The following is a 17,942-nucleotide window of genomic DNA, read 5'->3' as shown; positions in this document are numbered from 1 at the left end:
TGTTGAGCTCCCATATTATGCCAGGCACTCTTTGTGTTGGGGATACAGCAGTCAACAAAAGATAATTTCTGTCCTTTGAAGTTTACATTTTACTGGATAGACAGTAGAAAATAATCAAGTAGATAAAGTTTATAATGTGTTAGGTGGTGATAAGGACTTGAAGGTTGAGGGGAAGGGAAGAGAGATTGGCAATGTGAATTAGCAGTTGTTTGGAGTATTTGAGAACCTCTTTGAAAAGACTTGCAACAGAAGTCTGAAGATGGTGAGGATTCAGCTCTGCAGGTATCTGGATGGTGACCATTCATATTAGAAGGACAGCAAATACAGGGCTCTAAGCAAGTAAAGTGATTAATGTGTTCAAGGAATTGCAAGACAGTTTGGTTAGAATGAAGTAGATAGAGGGGAGGAGTAGGACATGCTGCAAGGCAGTATGTAGGCTTGGAAGCATGGTCTAACAGGCCATCTGTTACTATCTGAAGATAGTAGAAGCACTTGGCCTTTCACTGAGTGAATGAGAAAGCCATTGGAGGGTTTTGAGCTGAGCAGTGATATGTGATTTGACAGAATTACTTTGCCTGCTATGTGGAAATGAGATGGAGGTGGGTTGAGGGAGGCAGTTCTGTTGGATTTAAGCGGGGAAGTCAGGATTAGAAGGAGAAATTTAGGAGACAGTGGACTATAAGGAAGGCCTTGAGTTGCTGTGAGATTATCTTGAGTTGGTGAGAGAGGTTGTTCTTAATTTGCTAGGCATGTGCTAAGCACTTGACATTGAAGTATGCTGTTTGTTGACAGTTGTTAGGTACTCTTATTCTGTTCTTTGAATTTGACTCTTGTTTATATTAATATTTATGAAATTATGGATCAATTGAGATATGTACATTTACTATAAAATTTTCTTTAATTCAGCTACAAAATAAGGTACCATTGAATTCTTGGTGGTTTTTGAAAAAGAGCTGTTACCTTAAGTCTAAGAAATAAGAGGTTTCGCCTTTAAGGTAAAACACATTTAGAAGTTTTTTTTTTTTTTTTTTTATTTTCTTTTTTTTTTTTTTCCATTTTATTTATTTTTTCAGCGTAACAGTATTCATTCTTTTTGCACAACACCCAGTGCTCCATGCAAAACGTGCCCTCCCCATTACCCACCACCTGTTCCCCCAACCTCCCACCCCTGACCCTTCAAAACCCTCAGGTTGTTTTTCAGAGACATTTAGAAGTTTTGAACTTGCCAAAGAAGATGCAGCTGGTTTGTGGCCGACTTAGAATTCCAGCTTAATCTTCTCTAACCCCAAAGCCCGTGTTTCTAAACACTGAACAATGGTGCCTTTGTAAAATAATATATCCTTTACATATGATTTCACCTAGTGATTAGTCAATAGTTTTTTCCTCTTTTTTTAATAGAAGAAATAGTAATCAGATTAAGGCAAAGGCATGATTCTAGAGTTGCACACACTTATAATAGTAGGCTTTAAGCTGTCATTTATTCTCTGTGAATTCTAGTAGTCTTATAAAATAAGGGTGTTTATAACTACCTTAGAGTTTTGGAGAGACTTAAATAAGATAATGCATTTTTCTGTACTTACTGATGTGTAGTGTGTTTGCACTTAGGTGGCAGTTTATATAAAGAAAGCACTGAGACTGTGGCCACACCTTCAAGAATTAAAAAAAAAAAAAAGAAAATGGAACAGCCATGTATGTTATGTGAGGAAGAGCAAGAGCCAGACCCACAGCAGAACACAGAAGAAACCAAAAAAGTAGATGATGAAGATGCTGAGCTCATCTTTGTTGGGGTGGAACATGTAAATGACGATGCTGAGCTGATCTTTGTTGGGGTGACTTCAAATTCAAAACCAGTCGTTTCAAACATTTTGAACAGAGTCACCCCAGGTTCATGTTCAAGGAGAAAAAAGTATAGTCATCTCAGAAAAGGTACTACTCACAAATTGCCGCCTGTAAGTCATGTGACCTCTGCATCCGAAGCAGTCACTGCCTTGCCAGTTTCTGAATCTGAATCGAGATCAACAGATAGTCCCATTATTATCGAGCCTTTGTCTAAACCTGATTTTAAAAATAATTCACAAATTGTGCCTAATAGCTGTTCGGAGTTATGTTCTCCTTTGATTACACTCACAAATTCATTACAGCATCCAGTAGGAGAAGCACTTTCTCTAGGAGATAAAAGTCCTTGCATAACAAAGCAACTTTCCACTGCTGAAGTAAATGATATAAATCCCAAAAGGCCTAAACTCAGCGACGGAATCATAGAAGGACATGCTTTAGCTTTGTCCCCTTCAGGTAACTTTCATACAGTGACTTCACAGCAAAGTACAGACTCAAACAGTGTTCATACCTCATTAAGCCATGTTCAGAATGGACATGACTTAGAATGGAGCCATGGAGCCATGGTTCAGAATGGAGCACCTTTTGCAACACCTTTTCCAAAGGACAGTGTCCATTTTAAGCCTATAAATCCTGTAAAGGAAAATAGACTGGCAAAGATGGACTTTTTGAGTCTAGCAAGTCAAAACCAGGTTGTTGATCCCAAGAAAGGAAGTCTGGTCATATTACTTCGTGACTTTTATTATGGGCAACATAAAGGAGATGGTCAGCCAGAACAGAAGACTCACACAACCTTTAAATGCCTCAGCTGCTTGAAAATTCTAAAAAATGTCAAGTTTATGAATCACATGAAGCACCATCTGGAACTTGAGAAGCAGAGGGGTGACAGCTGGGAAAGCCACACCACCTGCCAGCACTGCCACCGACAGTTTCCCACTCCCTTCGAGCTGCAATGTCACATTGAAAGTGTACACACTACCCAGGAGCCTTCTGCTGTCTGTAAAATTTGTGAATTGTCATTCAAAACAGATCAGGTTCTCTTACAGCACATGAAGGACAATCATAAGCCTGGCGAAATGCCCTATGTGTGCCAGGTTTGTAATTACAGATCATCAGCCTTTGCTGATGTGGAAACACATTTCAGAAAATGCCATGAAAACACTAAGAATTTGCTCTGTCCATTCTGTCTCAAAATTTTCAAAACTGCAACACCGTACATGTGTCATTATAGGGGACACTGGGAAAAGAGTGTTCACCAGTGTTCCAAATGCCGGCTACAGTTTTTAACTTTCAAGGAGAAAATGGAGCACAAGACCCAGTGTCATCGAATGTTTAAAAAGCCTAAGCAACTAGAGGGATTGCCCCCTGAAACAAAGGTGGTTATTCAGGTGTCACTGGGACCTCTTCAACCAGGATCAGTGGAAGTAGCATCCGTTACTGTGAGCACATCTGATTCTGAACCATCAGCCCCCAAGTTTAAAAGTAGAATTTCAAAAAAACCTCGTTAATTCTAGTTTCAGTAAACCTAAAGCAGGTATTTCAATCAAAGTAAAAAAATGCCATTAAAAAAATATAAACCATACATTAGTAACATCAAAAATAGTGAAACCAATGAGTCATTGATGAGTTTCTTTTTAAATTCATGAAATACAGTATTGTCTGATCTGAATTTTGAGATGTTATTTAAAATTTGTTACCTGGTTTTCATGTACTGTATCTGGCTTAACACATAAAAGATGTTTTGTGTATGTGTGTGTGAGAGAGAAGAAAGTGGATACCTATTTATTATTTTGATATTTCACGCTACTTGGAAGTTTGAAAGCTCTGATTTCTGTATATAGAACCTATAGAGCTTTTTCCTAAGTACTTAATTTTATCTTCAACTTTTTCCATGCCTTGAAGTTTTCAATATTAACTCTAGTCAGACTTGAATGATTTTGTTACATCATGGTCCCATTTGCTGCTGAGCTCCCAGAAGTGTCTGTCTTGAGCTGATCTAAAGTAATCTGACTCTGAGACCCTGAGTGTGGAGAAGTTGAGGAACAAGGTGTGGTATGAATAGGAACCACAAACTGAACTGAGAGGTTAGTCACTGGAAATCAGTGGCTTCCAGTGGCTTCTTATTCTGGTTGAGGGCATGCGCTCACACATGCACGTACACATTCACTCTAGTCTTGGAGCCAAGGCAGTAGGAATACTGTCTCAGAGTGTCTTTCCTTACCACAAGAACATACAAGGAAGCAAACTATTAAAATGCTTCACATTTTGGCAAGGAACCTTTGCAGACATGAAACAATCACTGTATCAGCTGGCTTCAGATGGAAAAGCAGGGGTAATGAATAGAATGGGGTCTGGTGCCAGTGAATCTCCAAAACGGAATTCAGCTTGTTTCCTTCCCTCTCCCTTTTGGCTGGCTTTATACCTCTCAGTCAGAACAGTAAAGCAAGTAAAATTTCTCAAGGGAAGGAAGCCCTGATATCCATAGTTTGAACTGCACTGGACCCATAATTTGAACTGAAAAGGGCCAAACAAATGGTATCTATCTAGTTCAAGGACTAGGCTAAATTTAGTTTTCTTACTATTAAGCTGGAATGGCAGTTGTCCAAGAATCGTAGGTATAGTGGGTAAAAGCAGCCCATGGTGGCTGAGTAAAATTAAGCCCATTATAGGGCTTTTCTTTATATTTTTCCCATGTACACGTATCTTAGCCTAGTTGAACATGTGAAATCTCCAATTTTGTTTCTTGCCTTAGACATGAATGTATTATAGTTAACAGCTATTTTATGTTGTGTGTATAATTTCCCTTATCAACTTAGTTGAATTTAAAGTCATCCTTGACACAATCTGGTGTATAAGAAATGTCCAGTTATTTCATTAGGTATTAGGTGTTAGAGTTATTGCTCTTCAACTAATCTATCCAGCTGTCTAATCCTTGACTATGCTGTGTGGGAGAACTTTTCCCCTTGCGTTTCCAAGGACTTTCACATAACTAGAGTGCTCTCTGAGGATTGGTTCCTGAACATTACCCTTGGCTGTTTCTGTGGGTTCCCAGGACTGAGTCTCCCTGGTAGCTAGTGCCATCCTTTCTTTCTCCACCTTGACTCATGTACTGAGAAGCCTCTATACATGACTTAAGGAATCCAGGATGTTGTCCATATACCTGAGCAAGGAGAAATTCCATTTTCTTTTCCCTTGCTTTCTCCTCTTTTTTAATGGTACATTGTCTCTCCCCATTTCTTTCTTTCTTCCTTAATCTTGTTAAATTACCTAAGCTTTCTTTCACAGAAAGCTGGGAAGTGATAGTTGTTAGAAGCTTAGATCCCTTCTAGAATTGGGAAAGAAGACAGATAACAAACAAGTAGTTGTGAGTTTATTGTCTAAATTTTAAAGAATTTTCCGAGTGTAGATTCTCTTGTATTTATTTGCTCAATGCTTGATTGATTGATTTGCACTTTGAACATTTTACTAGGCCTTTTTATTAGTTTGCTTGGGCCAAGGCACTTTGTTCATATTTTAGCCTGAACCTATTTCTTTAGGTGGACAGAGAGAATGTGTATGTGTGAGTGAATGAGTGTGTGTGTGTGTGTGTGTGTGTGTGTGTGTGTATGCTCATTGTTTTAGTCTCAGGTGGAAACTTGTGTATAAATAGATATGCAGACTTTTGCATACTTATCTCCCTATTCTGTTCCTATAACAGAAATTCTGTCTTAAAAACAGTGAAAATATAAAATATTTAGTTCTGTCTTTTTGTGGTTGCTTGGTATTATCAACACTGGTAACTCTTGTTTGCTATTTACCTAAAGTATGACCCTAAGGAGTACAAATTGTTATTTATTGCCAACTACAGGTTTGGTGTTATGGCCCCTGTCTACCTCCTCTTGCTTTTCCATTCTCTGCCATGCTACTCAACCATTTTTCCCACTGGTGCACTATTTTTGACACACTGGCCTTGCTTTTCTTTAAGCAAATCACATTTTTTCCTGTTCCAAAGACTTTGCAACTGCTCTTCTCTTATAATGCTTTTCTCCTAGGCCTGCATGGCTTGCTACCTCGCTTAATTGTTTGATACTTCCTTTGGTTTATTGAGCTTCACCAATGTTCTTAAAAGATACTGACAATGAAATCTCCCTCCACCTTCTTACTCCTCCTCCTTTTAAAGGCACTTTAAGCCTCCCCACTCCCTTTTCCCTCTCCAATCTGGTTAAATTTCCTAGGTTTTCACAAAAAGCTAGGAAGAGATAATCACCAAAAGCTTTGCTTCTCTTAGAATTGAGCTAGCTTGAGTCAATTTCTGTGCCTGTAATCAAAAGAAACTGAATATAGTGAGTTCAGTTCTTTCAGGAGCTTTCTCTGTTTTTCTATTGATACCTCTCTATTTTTTTAAGGTGATGTCACTTTGTTCTGTTTACAAATATATTGAATATCTGTCAAGATTACTATTTTGTTATAACCCTTTGTGAATTTCCATGTCTATTTTGCTTGCTTGTTCTTTCAGATGAAATTTATTATTTTGTTAATGTTGCCAAAAATTGTAAGTAAAATAGCAATTGTAGTAATAAAATTTTTTTGAAAAAAAAAAAGTTTCATTTTATTATCTTTTCACCAGTAAAATTTAAGTTAATTTTTATTTGGTACCATTATGCAGACTCTTTGCCTTCTTGCCAGTTGTATTTATTTTTAATTATATTACATTGGCCAGAACTTCAAAACAGTGAGGTATAAATGAAGTTTTCTGTTCTTTGTTTCAGTGAGAAATGCTTTTAAAGGTAATGCTCATATTGCTTAATGAATTTCTGCCTTTATAATTTTTAAATAAAATTGCTTAGTTTTATTGGATCATTTATAACATCTATTGAGACAGTCATTTACATTTTCTTTACTATCCTTAAGTTATGCTGAGCCTGATTCACAACCTTTCTATTAGAAACCTTAGCTTCTCTCTGTCTCTGTCTCTCTCTCTCTTTTAAACATTTTATTTATTTGAGAGAGTGAGCAAGGGAGAGAACCCAAGCGTTGAGGTGGGAGAGGCAGAGGGACCGGCAGATTTACCACTGAGCAGGGAGCTAGGCACGGCTTGATTCCAGGACCCTGAGATCATGACCTGACCCAAAGGCATATGCTTAACCAACTGAGCCATCCAGGTGTCCTGAAACCTTCCTCTCCTGAAGTAATATTTCCACTTGTGGTTGAATATTATCTTCTTCTCAGAATCTCATTCCTTTTCACATTTCTAATTTTTAAATGTATTTACTTTTCCCTTCATTAAATTTGCCACAGTTTTATCAGTGTTTCTCATTTCCTTTTTCTAAGGAGCAACCCTTGATTTATTATCCCAACTAATTTTGTTTTCTCTATTTTTGTCTTGATTCATTATACACCTCTACTTTCTTTAGCATTGTTCTTTTTATTTTTTTGTAAAGAACTTTTAAAAGCTTTAATTTTTTTCTTTAATAAAGGATTTAAACTTTGCCTACCTTTGTTTACAGCTTTGAATCCCAAATATTTTGATGGCATATTTTCATTTTTATTGAAGTCTTCATTCTGCATACTTTTTTGAGTAAGTTGATTCCAAAGGTTGGCAGGCTCAATGTTTTAGACTGAATTTACAGTTTACTGTGAATTGAATTTTCTGTGGAGCTTTGAGAGTATGCACTGGGGGTAAACACTAAATGTCTTTATATACACACATTCTTTTCAGATTACTGCATGGGTTATTAAAAAATATTTGATAAAAATATAAACTGTTTTAACTCTAGAAATCTGTCTCCCCACAATGAATATTGTATAAAAGGTAGAAGTATGAAAAATTCATTTGAGGGGCGCCTGGGTGGCTCAGTGGATTAAGCCGCTGCCTTCGGCTCAGGTCATGATCTCAGGGTCCTGGGATCGAGCCCCGCATCGGGCTCTCTGCTCCGCAGGGAGCCTGCTTCCTCCTCTCTCTCTGTCTGCCTCTCTGCCTACTTGTAATCTCTCTCTCTGTCCAATAAATAAATAAAATCTTTAAAAAAAAAATTCATTTGAAAGAAATTTCTAATAACAAAACATGGAAATGTTAAAAATTATTCATGACATCTAGGTTGTAGAATAAAGAATTTGATCAAATATCAAGGGTGGTCAGATATCAATAGTGGGGAGTTTTCCCCAAATGGACCCAGCAGGATTCTTGCTAAAACTGGCCTAAAGGCAGAGCCCAAGGTGGGAGTATATTATCTATTGCTTTATAACAAATTACCACAAATTATCACAAAACAGCTTAAAAAAATTATCATCTCCCACTGTTTCTGAGAGTTGGGAATCCAGGAGCATCTTAGTTGGGTTGTTGTGGCTCAGAGTTCCAGGAGGTACCGTCACCTAAAGGCCTGATTGAGCCTGGAGGAGGTGCTTCCAAGATGGGTCACTCACATGGCTATTGACAGGAAACTCCAGTTCCTTGCTCATTGTTGGGAGAAAGCCTCAGTTCCTCCATATGAGCCTCTCTACTGGGTTACCTAACTGTTCTCAGGACATGCCTAGCTGGCTTCTAGAACAAGTATTCTAAGGGAGTGAGCAAGAAGGTGCACTGTACACCATCTTTTATGACCTAGTCTCAGGCATTTTAGTCTGTTCTTTCTACAATATTCTATTCATTAGAAGTAAGCCCCAAGTCCAGCCCACATACCAAGGGGAAGTAATTAACCTCCACCTTTTTAAGGGAAAAAACAATATGGGCATAACTTTAAACTACCAGATTTCATACCTGGGACATATTATTTATTACATAACTCCTAGTGTGCAAAATACATTCATCTCCTGAATCTTACCATCTAAATAAGGTCTAGATGTCGATCAGATTCTAGGGTGGTATTCCTTACATGAAGTATCTCAAGTACAGTTGCTCTAGATCTTAAGAACTGTGAACAAAAGAGATGAGTTATCTGCCCACCTACATTCCCACCCAGTACAAAGGTAGGACAAGCATAGGACAACCTTTATACACACGGCTGTTCAAAAAGGGGAAAGAGAGATGACAGTCATTTGTCAGTAGCAATTCTGAAATCCCACTAGCTACATGTTGGCATTCATTGATTAGCACTCAAAGTCTGGGAATTCTCTTGGCTTCGATCCAGGACTCTTGATTCTGCCCTATGACATACTTCCTTTTTTTATGAAAGAGTACATGATTATAGCTGAATTGTTTGCTTATAGCCTGTTTCCTGCTCATAGCAGATAGAAGACCAAAGTTCTCTTTTCATTTTGTACTCTATGGCCCTTTCAGTGCAAGCTAGAGACATTTCTTCAAGTATATTCTCTTAAAAACTTTGTGTGTCTCCTGTTAATCTTACTGGTGTTCATGCCAAAAAAGTCTACTCCAGAGCCGCAATAATACAACTTAAGATGTTTTTGTGCTGAGACAGCTGAGGGACAACACCCTTAAGCTTAGTAGAAACCCTCTTGTGTGATTGAGGTTGTCATCAGAGGACCTTGGCCTGACTGTGTGGTGCTCTAGTGTATCACCATTCATCTTTCTGAGCCTTAAAGAATTTTACAGTCATTTCCCATCTTTACACCTCATTTCTTCAGTGCCTTGGGTATGCTCTTTGCTTGGTAGCCATTAATTTGTGCATCTTTTGCCATCTGAAGAGACTGGAAATTTTTCAAAACCCACAAGTTCTGGTTCTTGTTTTATTTAACAGTCCCACCGTTAACTTTTTTTTATCCCCCCTTCATATTGCACTATAAGCACCAATAAGAAGAAGCCAGGTGGTGCTTTCAGCTCTCTGGCTGGAAATCTCTTTAGCTAGATGACTTGATTACTTAGGTACATTTTCTACTTTTCATATAACTGAAGGTGTTAGTGTTACCAAACTTTCTGCCACTACATAACCCCTTTCTCAATTTTCTAATAGCATGTTCCTCATTTTTAAGCCATACTGGAGTGTTCTCAAAATTCAATTTTGTTTGTTTGGTTTTTACTCAGTCTTGCACTAACACTCTCCTCAGAGTCCTCCCAGCTTTTTCCCACTGCCCAGTTCCAAAGCTATATTTTAGATATTTATTATAGCAGCATTCCCCTTCCAGGTGCCAAAATCTGTATTAGTTATCTATGACTGTGTAAAATATCAGGGCAAACTTAGCAGTTTAAAACAACTTTCAAGAGTCAAAAATTTGGAATCTGCTTAGCTGATTAGTTCTGGCTCATCTTCTTTTCTGAAGTTGCAGTTAAGGTGTTGGCTGGAGCTCCAGCATCTGAAGGCTTACCTGGGGCTGGAGGATCAGTGATATGGTCTGAATGTTTTTGTTCCCCAACGTTCATATTGAAATCCTAAGCCCCCAAAGTGTTGGTATTAGTAGATGGGCCTTTGGGAAGTGATTAGGTCATGAGGGTGTAGCCCTCTTGAGTGGGATTAGTGTTTTTATAAAAGATCTCGCAGAGCTCCCTAGCCCTTTCCACCATGCAAAGATACAAGAAGCCTCAACTCACCTGACCATGGTGATACCCTGCTCTTGGACTTCCAGCTTCCAGAACTATGAGCAGCAAATTTCTCTTGTTTATAAGCTACCTATCTGTATATTTTGTTACAGTGGCTTGGATGGACTAAAGCAATCAACCTCTAAACTTACATGGCTATTGGCAGGAGGCCTCAGTTCCTTGTCATATGTTCCTTGTGTGATGTCAGCTGGCTTCTAGCAGAGTGAGTGCATGGAAGAGCAAGGAGAGCAAGGAGGAAGCTGCAACCTACCTGGGAGATGAATAACATCACTTCTGTTGTATACTATTGGTTACATAGACCAATCTTGATATAATATGGAAGTTGACCACATGTAGGCAGGAATACCAGGGGGTAGGAAATCCTTGGGGGCAATCTTGGGGCTACTTCAGGGAGAAGGGAACGCTAGACTTTTTTGTGATATTCCATAGGAAATGCAGATAAAACTGTTAATGGTCACAGTGTTACCTTCCCACTCTCCAGTTTGCTGTTTTGGCTGACACTGGCAGCCTGAGATGAGATTTTTTGGGGGGTAAGTACATTAGTTTAAAAACTTTAAATATGTAATTAATTCACATTCTTCAAATATCAAAAAGTTTGGGGCGCCTGGGTGGCTCAGTGGGTTAAAGCCTCTGCCTTCGGCTCAGGTCATGATCCCAGAGTCCTGGGATCGAGCCCCGCATTGGGCTCTCTGCTCCGCAGGGAGCCTGCTTCCTCCTCTCTCTCTGCCTGCCTCTCTGCCTAGTTGTGATTTCTCTCTGTCAAATTAATAAAATATTAAAAAAAAATATCAAAAAGTTTAACAATTCTCAGATTCTTTTTTAGCCTTCTAGATAATTTATTTTTTTCTACTTTTTTAAGATGGTGGATTTATATGATACAGTTTTCCTCACCTTGCTTTTTTGTTTTTGAAAATGTAACAATTTCACAATGTCTTATGGCATAGAAGTTGACAAAATGGTTACCTAAAATCTTGAAAAGACTAATTAAAAACATTTTTTCTGGAGTGTTTCTTTTTAAAGATTTTATTTATTTATTAGAGAGAGTGTCTGAGTGGGGCGGAACAGAGGAAGAGGAAGCAGACTCCACACTGAGTGCAGAGCCTGATGGAAGGCTCAGAATGTGGCTAGATGCAGGGCTTAATTTCAGGACCCTGAGATCATGACCTGAGCCAAAATGAAGAGGTGGGTGTTCAGCCCACTGAACCACTCTGGTGTTTCTAAAGATTACTAAGAGCAATCTCTAATGCACTAACATGAGATTATTGTAAAAGAAAAAAAAATCTGGCTATTTCATAAAGAAGAAATATAGCTACTTAATTAAAAAAATGCAAAATACTCAATAGATTCCCTTTACTAGCCCCTTGACTGTGTCCTCAACTCAAAAAGCAGCTCCCTTGCCAGAAAACTAATTTTCCTGATGAAATAACTTTATAGGGCCACTGAGTCCAGAACCCTCAATTTGGAGCTCTGAGTTTGTTTCAGACTGTGCTTAAACTTCTGAGGGAATGCAAAGTGCCACATGAGAGCTTCATGAGGGCTTCTTCAAGAGAATGTAAACGGTGAGGTGATGGGAAATAGGGAGAATGAAAGGTCATCTGTTCATTCATTCAACTAACAAATATTTTTAAAATGTTTTAATTTTTCCCCTACAATTTGTAGTTTGCCTTTCACTTTCTTCTTAGTATCTTTGGATGATCAGAGCTTTTACCTTTTTTTTTTTTTTTTTAAAGTAAGCTTTATGCTCAACATGGGGCTCAAACTCATGGCCCTGAGATTAAGAGTCACATCTACTGATGGAGCCAGCCAGCTGCCCCAGAAGCTTTACTTTTTATGAAGTCCAATTTATCATTTTTTTCTTGTATTATTGATATCTTTGTGCCTTGTCGATGGCAAGCTTATAAAAATATTCTCTCTCTCTCTCATCTACCTAAGTCTTTATTGTTTTGGCTTTCACATTTGGTTCCATAATCCATATTGAATTAATTTTGTATTTGGTGTGAGGTAGGGAGTCAGAATTCCTTTTTTTTTCCTTTTCTAACACAAATATCCAGTTGTTCTAGTATATTTATTAAAAGCACTTTTTTCCTTTGATTTTCATTGGTAGCTTTGTTGAAAAATCAAGTAGTCACACTTGTAACTTGTAACACTTGTAAATGTGTTGGTTTATTTTTTTATTTCTCCAACTTTATTGTGGTATAATTGACAAATAAAATTCTATATATTTTTTAAAGATTTTATGTATTTATTTGACAGAGAGAGATCACAAGTAGGCAGAGAGGAAGGCAGAGAGAGAGGGGGAAGCAGGCTCTCCGCCGAGTAGAGAGCCCAATGTGGGGCTCAATCCCAGGACCCTGAGATCATGACCTGAGCTGAAGGCAGAAGCTTAATCCACTGAGCCACCCAGGCGCCCCTAAAATTGTATATATTTAAAGTATACAGTGTGATGATTTGGTATATGTATACATTGTGAAAAGATGTCCATGATTAAGTACATTAATGATTCTATCATGTCACATAATTACCTTTTCGTGTGTATGTAGTGAGAATACTTAAGATACGTTGTCTTATCTAAAGTATACAATACGATATAAAGTTGGTTTATTTTTGAAACACCCATACCACATGGTCTTGATTACTATAGTTTTATAGAAAGTTTCAAGATTACTAGGACTATTCTAGGTCCTTTAGATTTTCGTGTAACTTTAAAATCATTTAATAATTTCTGCCAACCCATTGGAATTTTGGAATCGGTTTGAATGACTTTCAATTTGGAGATATTTAATATCTTAAAAATATTGAGGCAGTTTCCCTTCTTTCTTTCCAAATTTATGTGTTCCTCACTTTTTTTTTTTGAACCAGAATAAAATATCTGATTTAATTCAGGATTGACCTCGATGAAGAACATTAGGGGAGATTTGTCCCTTCCACAAAAATACTTTATAGACTTTTGTTGGTAATATTTTAACACCTTTTTAAGAAGAGGGGCGCCTGGGTGGCTCAGCGGGTTAAAGCCTCTGCCTTCAGCTCAGGTCATGATCCCAGGGTCCTGGGATCGAGCCCCGCATCGGGCTCTCTGCTTAGCGCAGAACCTGCTTCCTCCTCTCTCTCTCTCTCTGCCTGTCTCTCTGCCTACTTGTGATCTCTATCTGTCAAATAAATAAATCTTAAAAAAAAAAAAAAAGAAGAAAGTTTCCAGTAACATATATTTTACTTTTTATTTAATAATACATCATTAAAATATAACACACAAATTGGCACTTTCTGGGAGAGGATGCATATATTTCTGCATGAACAGTAGGCATGTGTTAGATCATCAGGCTTTGGCATGTACAAGCTCTGAAAATGAGTAAGATTTTCCATGTATCAATTAAAACTTCATAAATCACAAAGTTCAGGGAAACATTAAGGATCTTGAAAGCATCCTTGTCATGTTGTTCTTTGACATAGGGGCTATCCCAGGGATTTTCATGAGGTTAACACATTTCAGTGGTACATTCAAGTACTGTGAAAGCATAATTTTCATATTACTGAAAACACAGTTATCATATAAACAGTAAGCACGTGCCTAATTTCACTATCCCATTAATGAGCAACCAGAATGGCAAAGCTCATTCAACAAGGACAGAGTAACGTTTATGTATGTATTTATGTATGTATGTATTTATTTAATTTATTTTCAGAGTAACATTTATATAGTCAGTGGGGAAAATGTTGAAATAAGATAGCTAAAGTAGATCTACTAAATTAAATACAAAGCTGGTTAGAAATCCTAAAACTATAACACTTGGGATTATCTTTTCTACTTTTTCCTTTTTTTAAATTTATTTATTTATTTGGCAGAAAGAGAGAGAGAGCAAGTGAGCATAAGCAGGAGGAGCAACAGGAAAAGGGAGAGGGAGAACCAGGCTCCCTGTCAAGCAGGGAACCCAATGCGGGACTCAACAGGAGCTGAAGGCAGATGCTCAACCGACTGAGCCATCTAGGCACCCTCTATATTTTTCCCAATTTGTTTTCTATATGCTAATGTAAATGTACCAGTTATAAAATATCTGGATCCTTATCCATTCTTAGACAAATATAATTAAACAAGTTTTTAAGGTCGGATGGAACCATTTTAAAAAATCTCTAGTGTGATATTCCAGAGTCATACAATTACCGTTTTGTTGGATTTCCAAGTTTTGGATTATATTTTCTTGCAAACACTAATTAAAAAAATCTTCCTATAAAAAGTTATTTTAAAATAATCTTATGGTCACAAGAAGTTGCAAAAATAGTATGTGGAGTCCCAAGTACCCTTCATTCAGCTTCCCATTTTGGTGATGTCTTATATACATGAAACAATTTCAAAAACAGAACTTGATATTGGTATAGTACTGTTAACTAGACTACAGACCTTGTCTAGTTTTCACCATATTTTACATGCATTCATTTGTGTGTGTGTGGGATATGTGTGTAGTTAGTTCTACATAATTTTATCTTTAGTTTACATTTGTGTAACCATTACCACAGTCAAAATACAGAATTATTCCAGCATGACAAAGGAATCACCTCATGCTACCCCTTTATATTTGCATCTCTCCCATCTTTGTTCCCTGGCAACCTTAATGCAATCTCTCCATCTCTATAGTTTTGTCAATTTTTTTTAATCATGGAAGAAATACATGCTAATTGCTGGCAGTGATGGAAATACATAAAGATTAGAAGAATTAAATAAACACTTGGAACCACTCAGACCCTGACTATTGTCATTTTTGATGAAGCCTTTTTAAGATTTGGATGTTAAGATATTTTGAGGATGGCACAAAAGAAAAGATTTTTTTCTTAGGCCAAGGATTCACACACCTAGTCCTGAACTCTTTCTTCACCCTTGTAGGCAGAGTTTTCCATTGAAAACATTGATGGATATCTCTTTGGGGGGAACCTTCCATTCAAGAATACATTCATGCCTGAGTTCACTCACTGGATGAAAACTCATCAGCTCCTATATTGGAGACATTCTTCTAGGTACCAGGAAGAATATATCAGAAAGCAGAATGGCAACAGATCCTGTCGTGAAGGAGTTTACAGTCTTGCAGCACAACCACTTCTGGACCATCTCTAATACTAGAGGCTTTGATTGTTTGGATTTTCCTGGGGTCCATCAAGATGATTCCAGTCATGGAGGTGCTGATGTGATAGGGTCTTTGGAATCTAAAGGATTTAAATATTCATTCATTCATTCATTCAAGTTCATAAAATTTTTATTACAAACAGAAAATGATTTGGGAACAAATTCCACCCTCTTGGGTTTATAGTCTATTTAAGAAAAGACTGGGAAAATATGTAGCTCAGAAAACATGTTATCATAACACGTGAATAAATGGGCTAAATCTGTCTAGAGAAGTCAAGGGACACTTTCCAGAGGAGGTAAAAATCTGAATGAAATTTGGCCTTTGAGAAAGACCAGCATGGAGATATACATAATGGGAATGCTAGGCAGAGGGGTGGGGTTGGTCAGATGGTGCATTCTGGATGGGAGATCATTCTACGTAAAGTATTAGGGAAAAGAAAGAAATGTGTTATCCAAATAATTGGAAGTAACTTGACTTGACTGATGAAAGGGGCTGAGATTTTGGGTCACAAATGCTAAAAAGGGCTGAGAATATTTCAGTTAGGCTTTTGGACTTGATGTCTTAGATTGTGTATGTGACTTTTGAAGGGAGAAGTGTGCGGAGCATACTTGTAGTTCAGGAAAACACTGAAGGAGAAGATGTTTTCAAGAAGGAAGATGTCAGTACTTTTAGTGGATAGTAAGGGGGCAAGTTAGATGAAAAGTAAAATGTACCCATGAAGTTGTCAATTAGAAGCTACTTCCTGACATCATTAACCAGAGCACTTGAGGAGGTAACAGCCAGGGAAGTCCTTCTGCAGATGTCTGAAAAATGAATGGTGCATGCGCGCATGCGTGTGTGTGTGTGTGTGTGTGTGTGTGTGTGTGTGTGTGCGCACGCGCATATGCCTGCTTTCAGAATGGCAAGCCACAACCCCCACTCCTCCATTGAAAGACCTCAGAAGGAGGAGCAAGCACAAATCTGTGGAAATAATGGTTTTGTTTTTGTTTAAAAGGGAAGAGGGGGACCCCTGGGTGGGTCAGTGGGTTGGGCCGCCATTGCCTTTGGCTCAGGTCATGATCCCAGGGTCCTGGGATCAAGCTCAACATCTGGATCTCTGCTCAGCAGGGAGCCTGCTTCCCCCTCTCTCTCTGCCTGCCTCTTTGCCTACTTGTGATCTCTCTCTGTCAAATAAATAAAATCTTTAAAAAAAATAAAATGGAAGAGGGACTGGGAATCCGGGCATAGAAATCTTGTTTATATCTAGAAAGCATCATCTTGGGGCATAGGACTTAGAGAGAGAGGACTTAGAGAGCAAGAGTTGGCAAAATAGCTTTTGAGTTAGGCTTCTTTCTCTCCCTGCTTGCTGTTCTAGCTGGATTGCTGCTTGTACTTCACCACTGAGAGACAAATAATAAAACAAAAAACCCAGCTCAGGCCAAACTGGATTTGCAGCCTAAAAATGGGGCAGTAGGGATCAGCAGCACAGCAGGCAGTGTTTGAGTATTTCTTCCATTACTCATCCTTCTCTAGGCCCTAAATTTATAAGGAAAAAAGATGAACAGGTTGTAAAAAACAACGTTAACAAGAGAGAAAGGGATATAGGGAATGGTAGAGTTTAACAGGTAGATGGGACAAAACCAATGGAAGAGAGTGGATGGACTCTACTGCACTATAAGCCCTGGGCTCGGTTCCTGATTAGATCACTCTCCCTTATTTAATTTGATAGAGGTAGCACTTCAGTGCCTTCTTCTTACACCTTTCTAATCTAAATAGCTGATATCCTTGTAGAATGGTCACAAAAATAAAAAAGACACATAGAAACATATACACTATGAAAAGAGGCATCAACTCAACATTTTAACAACATGAGTTAGAATTTTTTCAATTTTTCTTTTAAATTTAAATTTTAAGTAGGCTCCATGCCTCACATGGGGCTTGAACTCAAGAGATCAAGAGTTGCGTGCTCTACTGACTGAACCAGCTAGGTGCCCCTAGAATATCAAGATTTAAAATAAGTGTAATATTCTCAAAGATAAAATAAGGAAAAATAATGGAAACAAAGGATTGAAATAATTTGCTGCTCCAAAAGACTTACAAGGGTCCTCCATGCCCTGCATAGTTTCCTCCCTAACCTCCTCAAAACTTTGCCAAATATCATCTTAGTGTGGCCTATTGATCAGATTATTTAAAATTATATCCTCATGTCATTCTTTATTCCCACTTTCTATTTTATTTTTATCCATAGCACTTATCACTTTCTTTTTTTTTTTAAGATTTTTATTTATTTGACAGAGAGAGATCACAAGTAGACAGAGAGGCAGGCAGAGAGAGGGAGAGGGAAGCAGGCTCCCTGCTGAGCAGAGAGCCCGATGCGGGACTCGATCCCAGGACCCTGAGATCATGACCTGAGCTGAAGGCAGCGGCTTAACCCACTGAGCCACCCAGGCGCCCCACTTATCACTTTCTAAGATGCTACATACACAATTTATCCTTCTACTCTCTCTGAAACATATTCTCCATAAGATAATTGATCTGTGTCCTTA

At 38.1% G+C, this 17,942-nt stretch overlaps 2 protein-coding genes across 4 annotated transcripts in view; one reads left to right on the top strand and one right to left on the bottom strand.

The window, feature by feature from the left end:
* ZNF280B (zinc finger protein 280B) overlaps positions 1-5,497 on the top strand; it is a 34,480-nt gene extending 28,983 nt beyond the window's left edge. For all 3 annotated transcript variants that reach the window (XM_046024721.1, XM_046024723.1, XM_046024722.1), the window contains one exon: positions 1,606-5,497. In XM_046024721.1, the coding sequence (XP_045880677.1) occupies positions 1,677-3,344 (1,668 nt within the window). In that variant the 5' untranslated portion in view covers positions 1,606-1,676 and the 3' untranslated portion in view covers positions 3,345-5,497. The remainder of the gene's footprint in view (positions 1-1,605) is intronic.
* The window catches only part of LOC123954077 (immunoglobulin lambda-1 light chain-like), a 1,184,917-nt gene that overhangs the window by 885,160 nt on the left and 281,815 nt on the right, over positions 1-17,942 (bottom strand). The window lies entirely within an intron of this gene.

Source organism: Meles meles, chromosome 12 (assembly GCF_922984935.1).
Source record: "Meles meles chromosome 12, mMelMel3.1 paternal haplotype, whole genome shotgun sequence".
Lineage (NCBI taxonomy): Eukaryota > Metazoa > Chordata > Mammalia > Carnivora > Mustelidae > Meles > Meles meles.
This window is presented reverse-complemented; position numbering and strand designations above follow the sequence as displayed.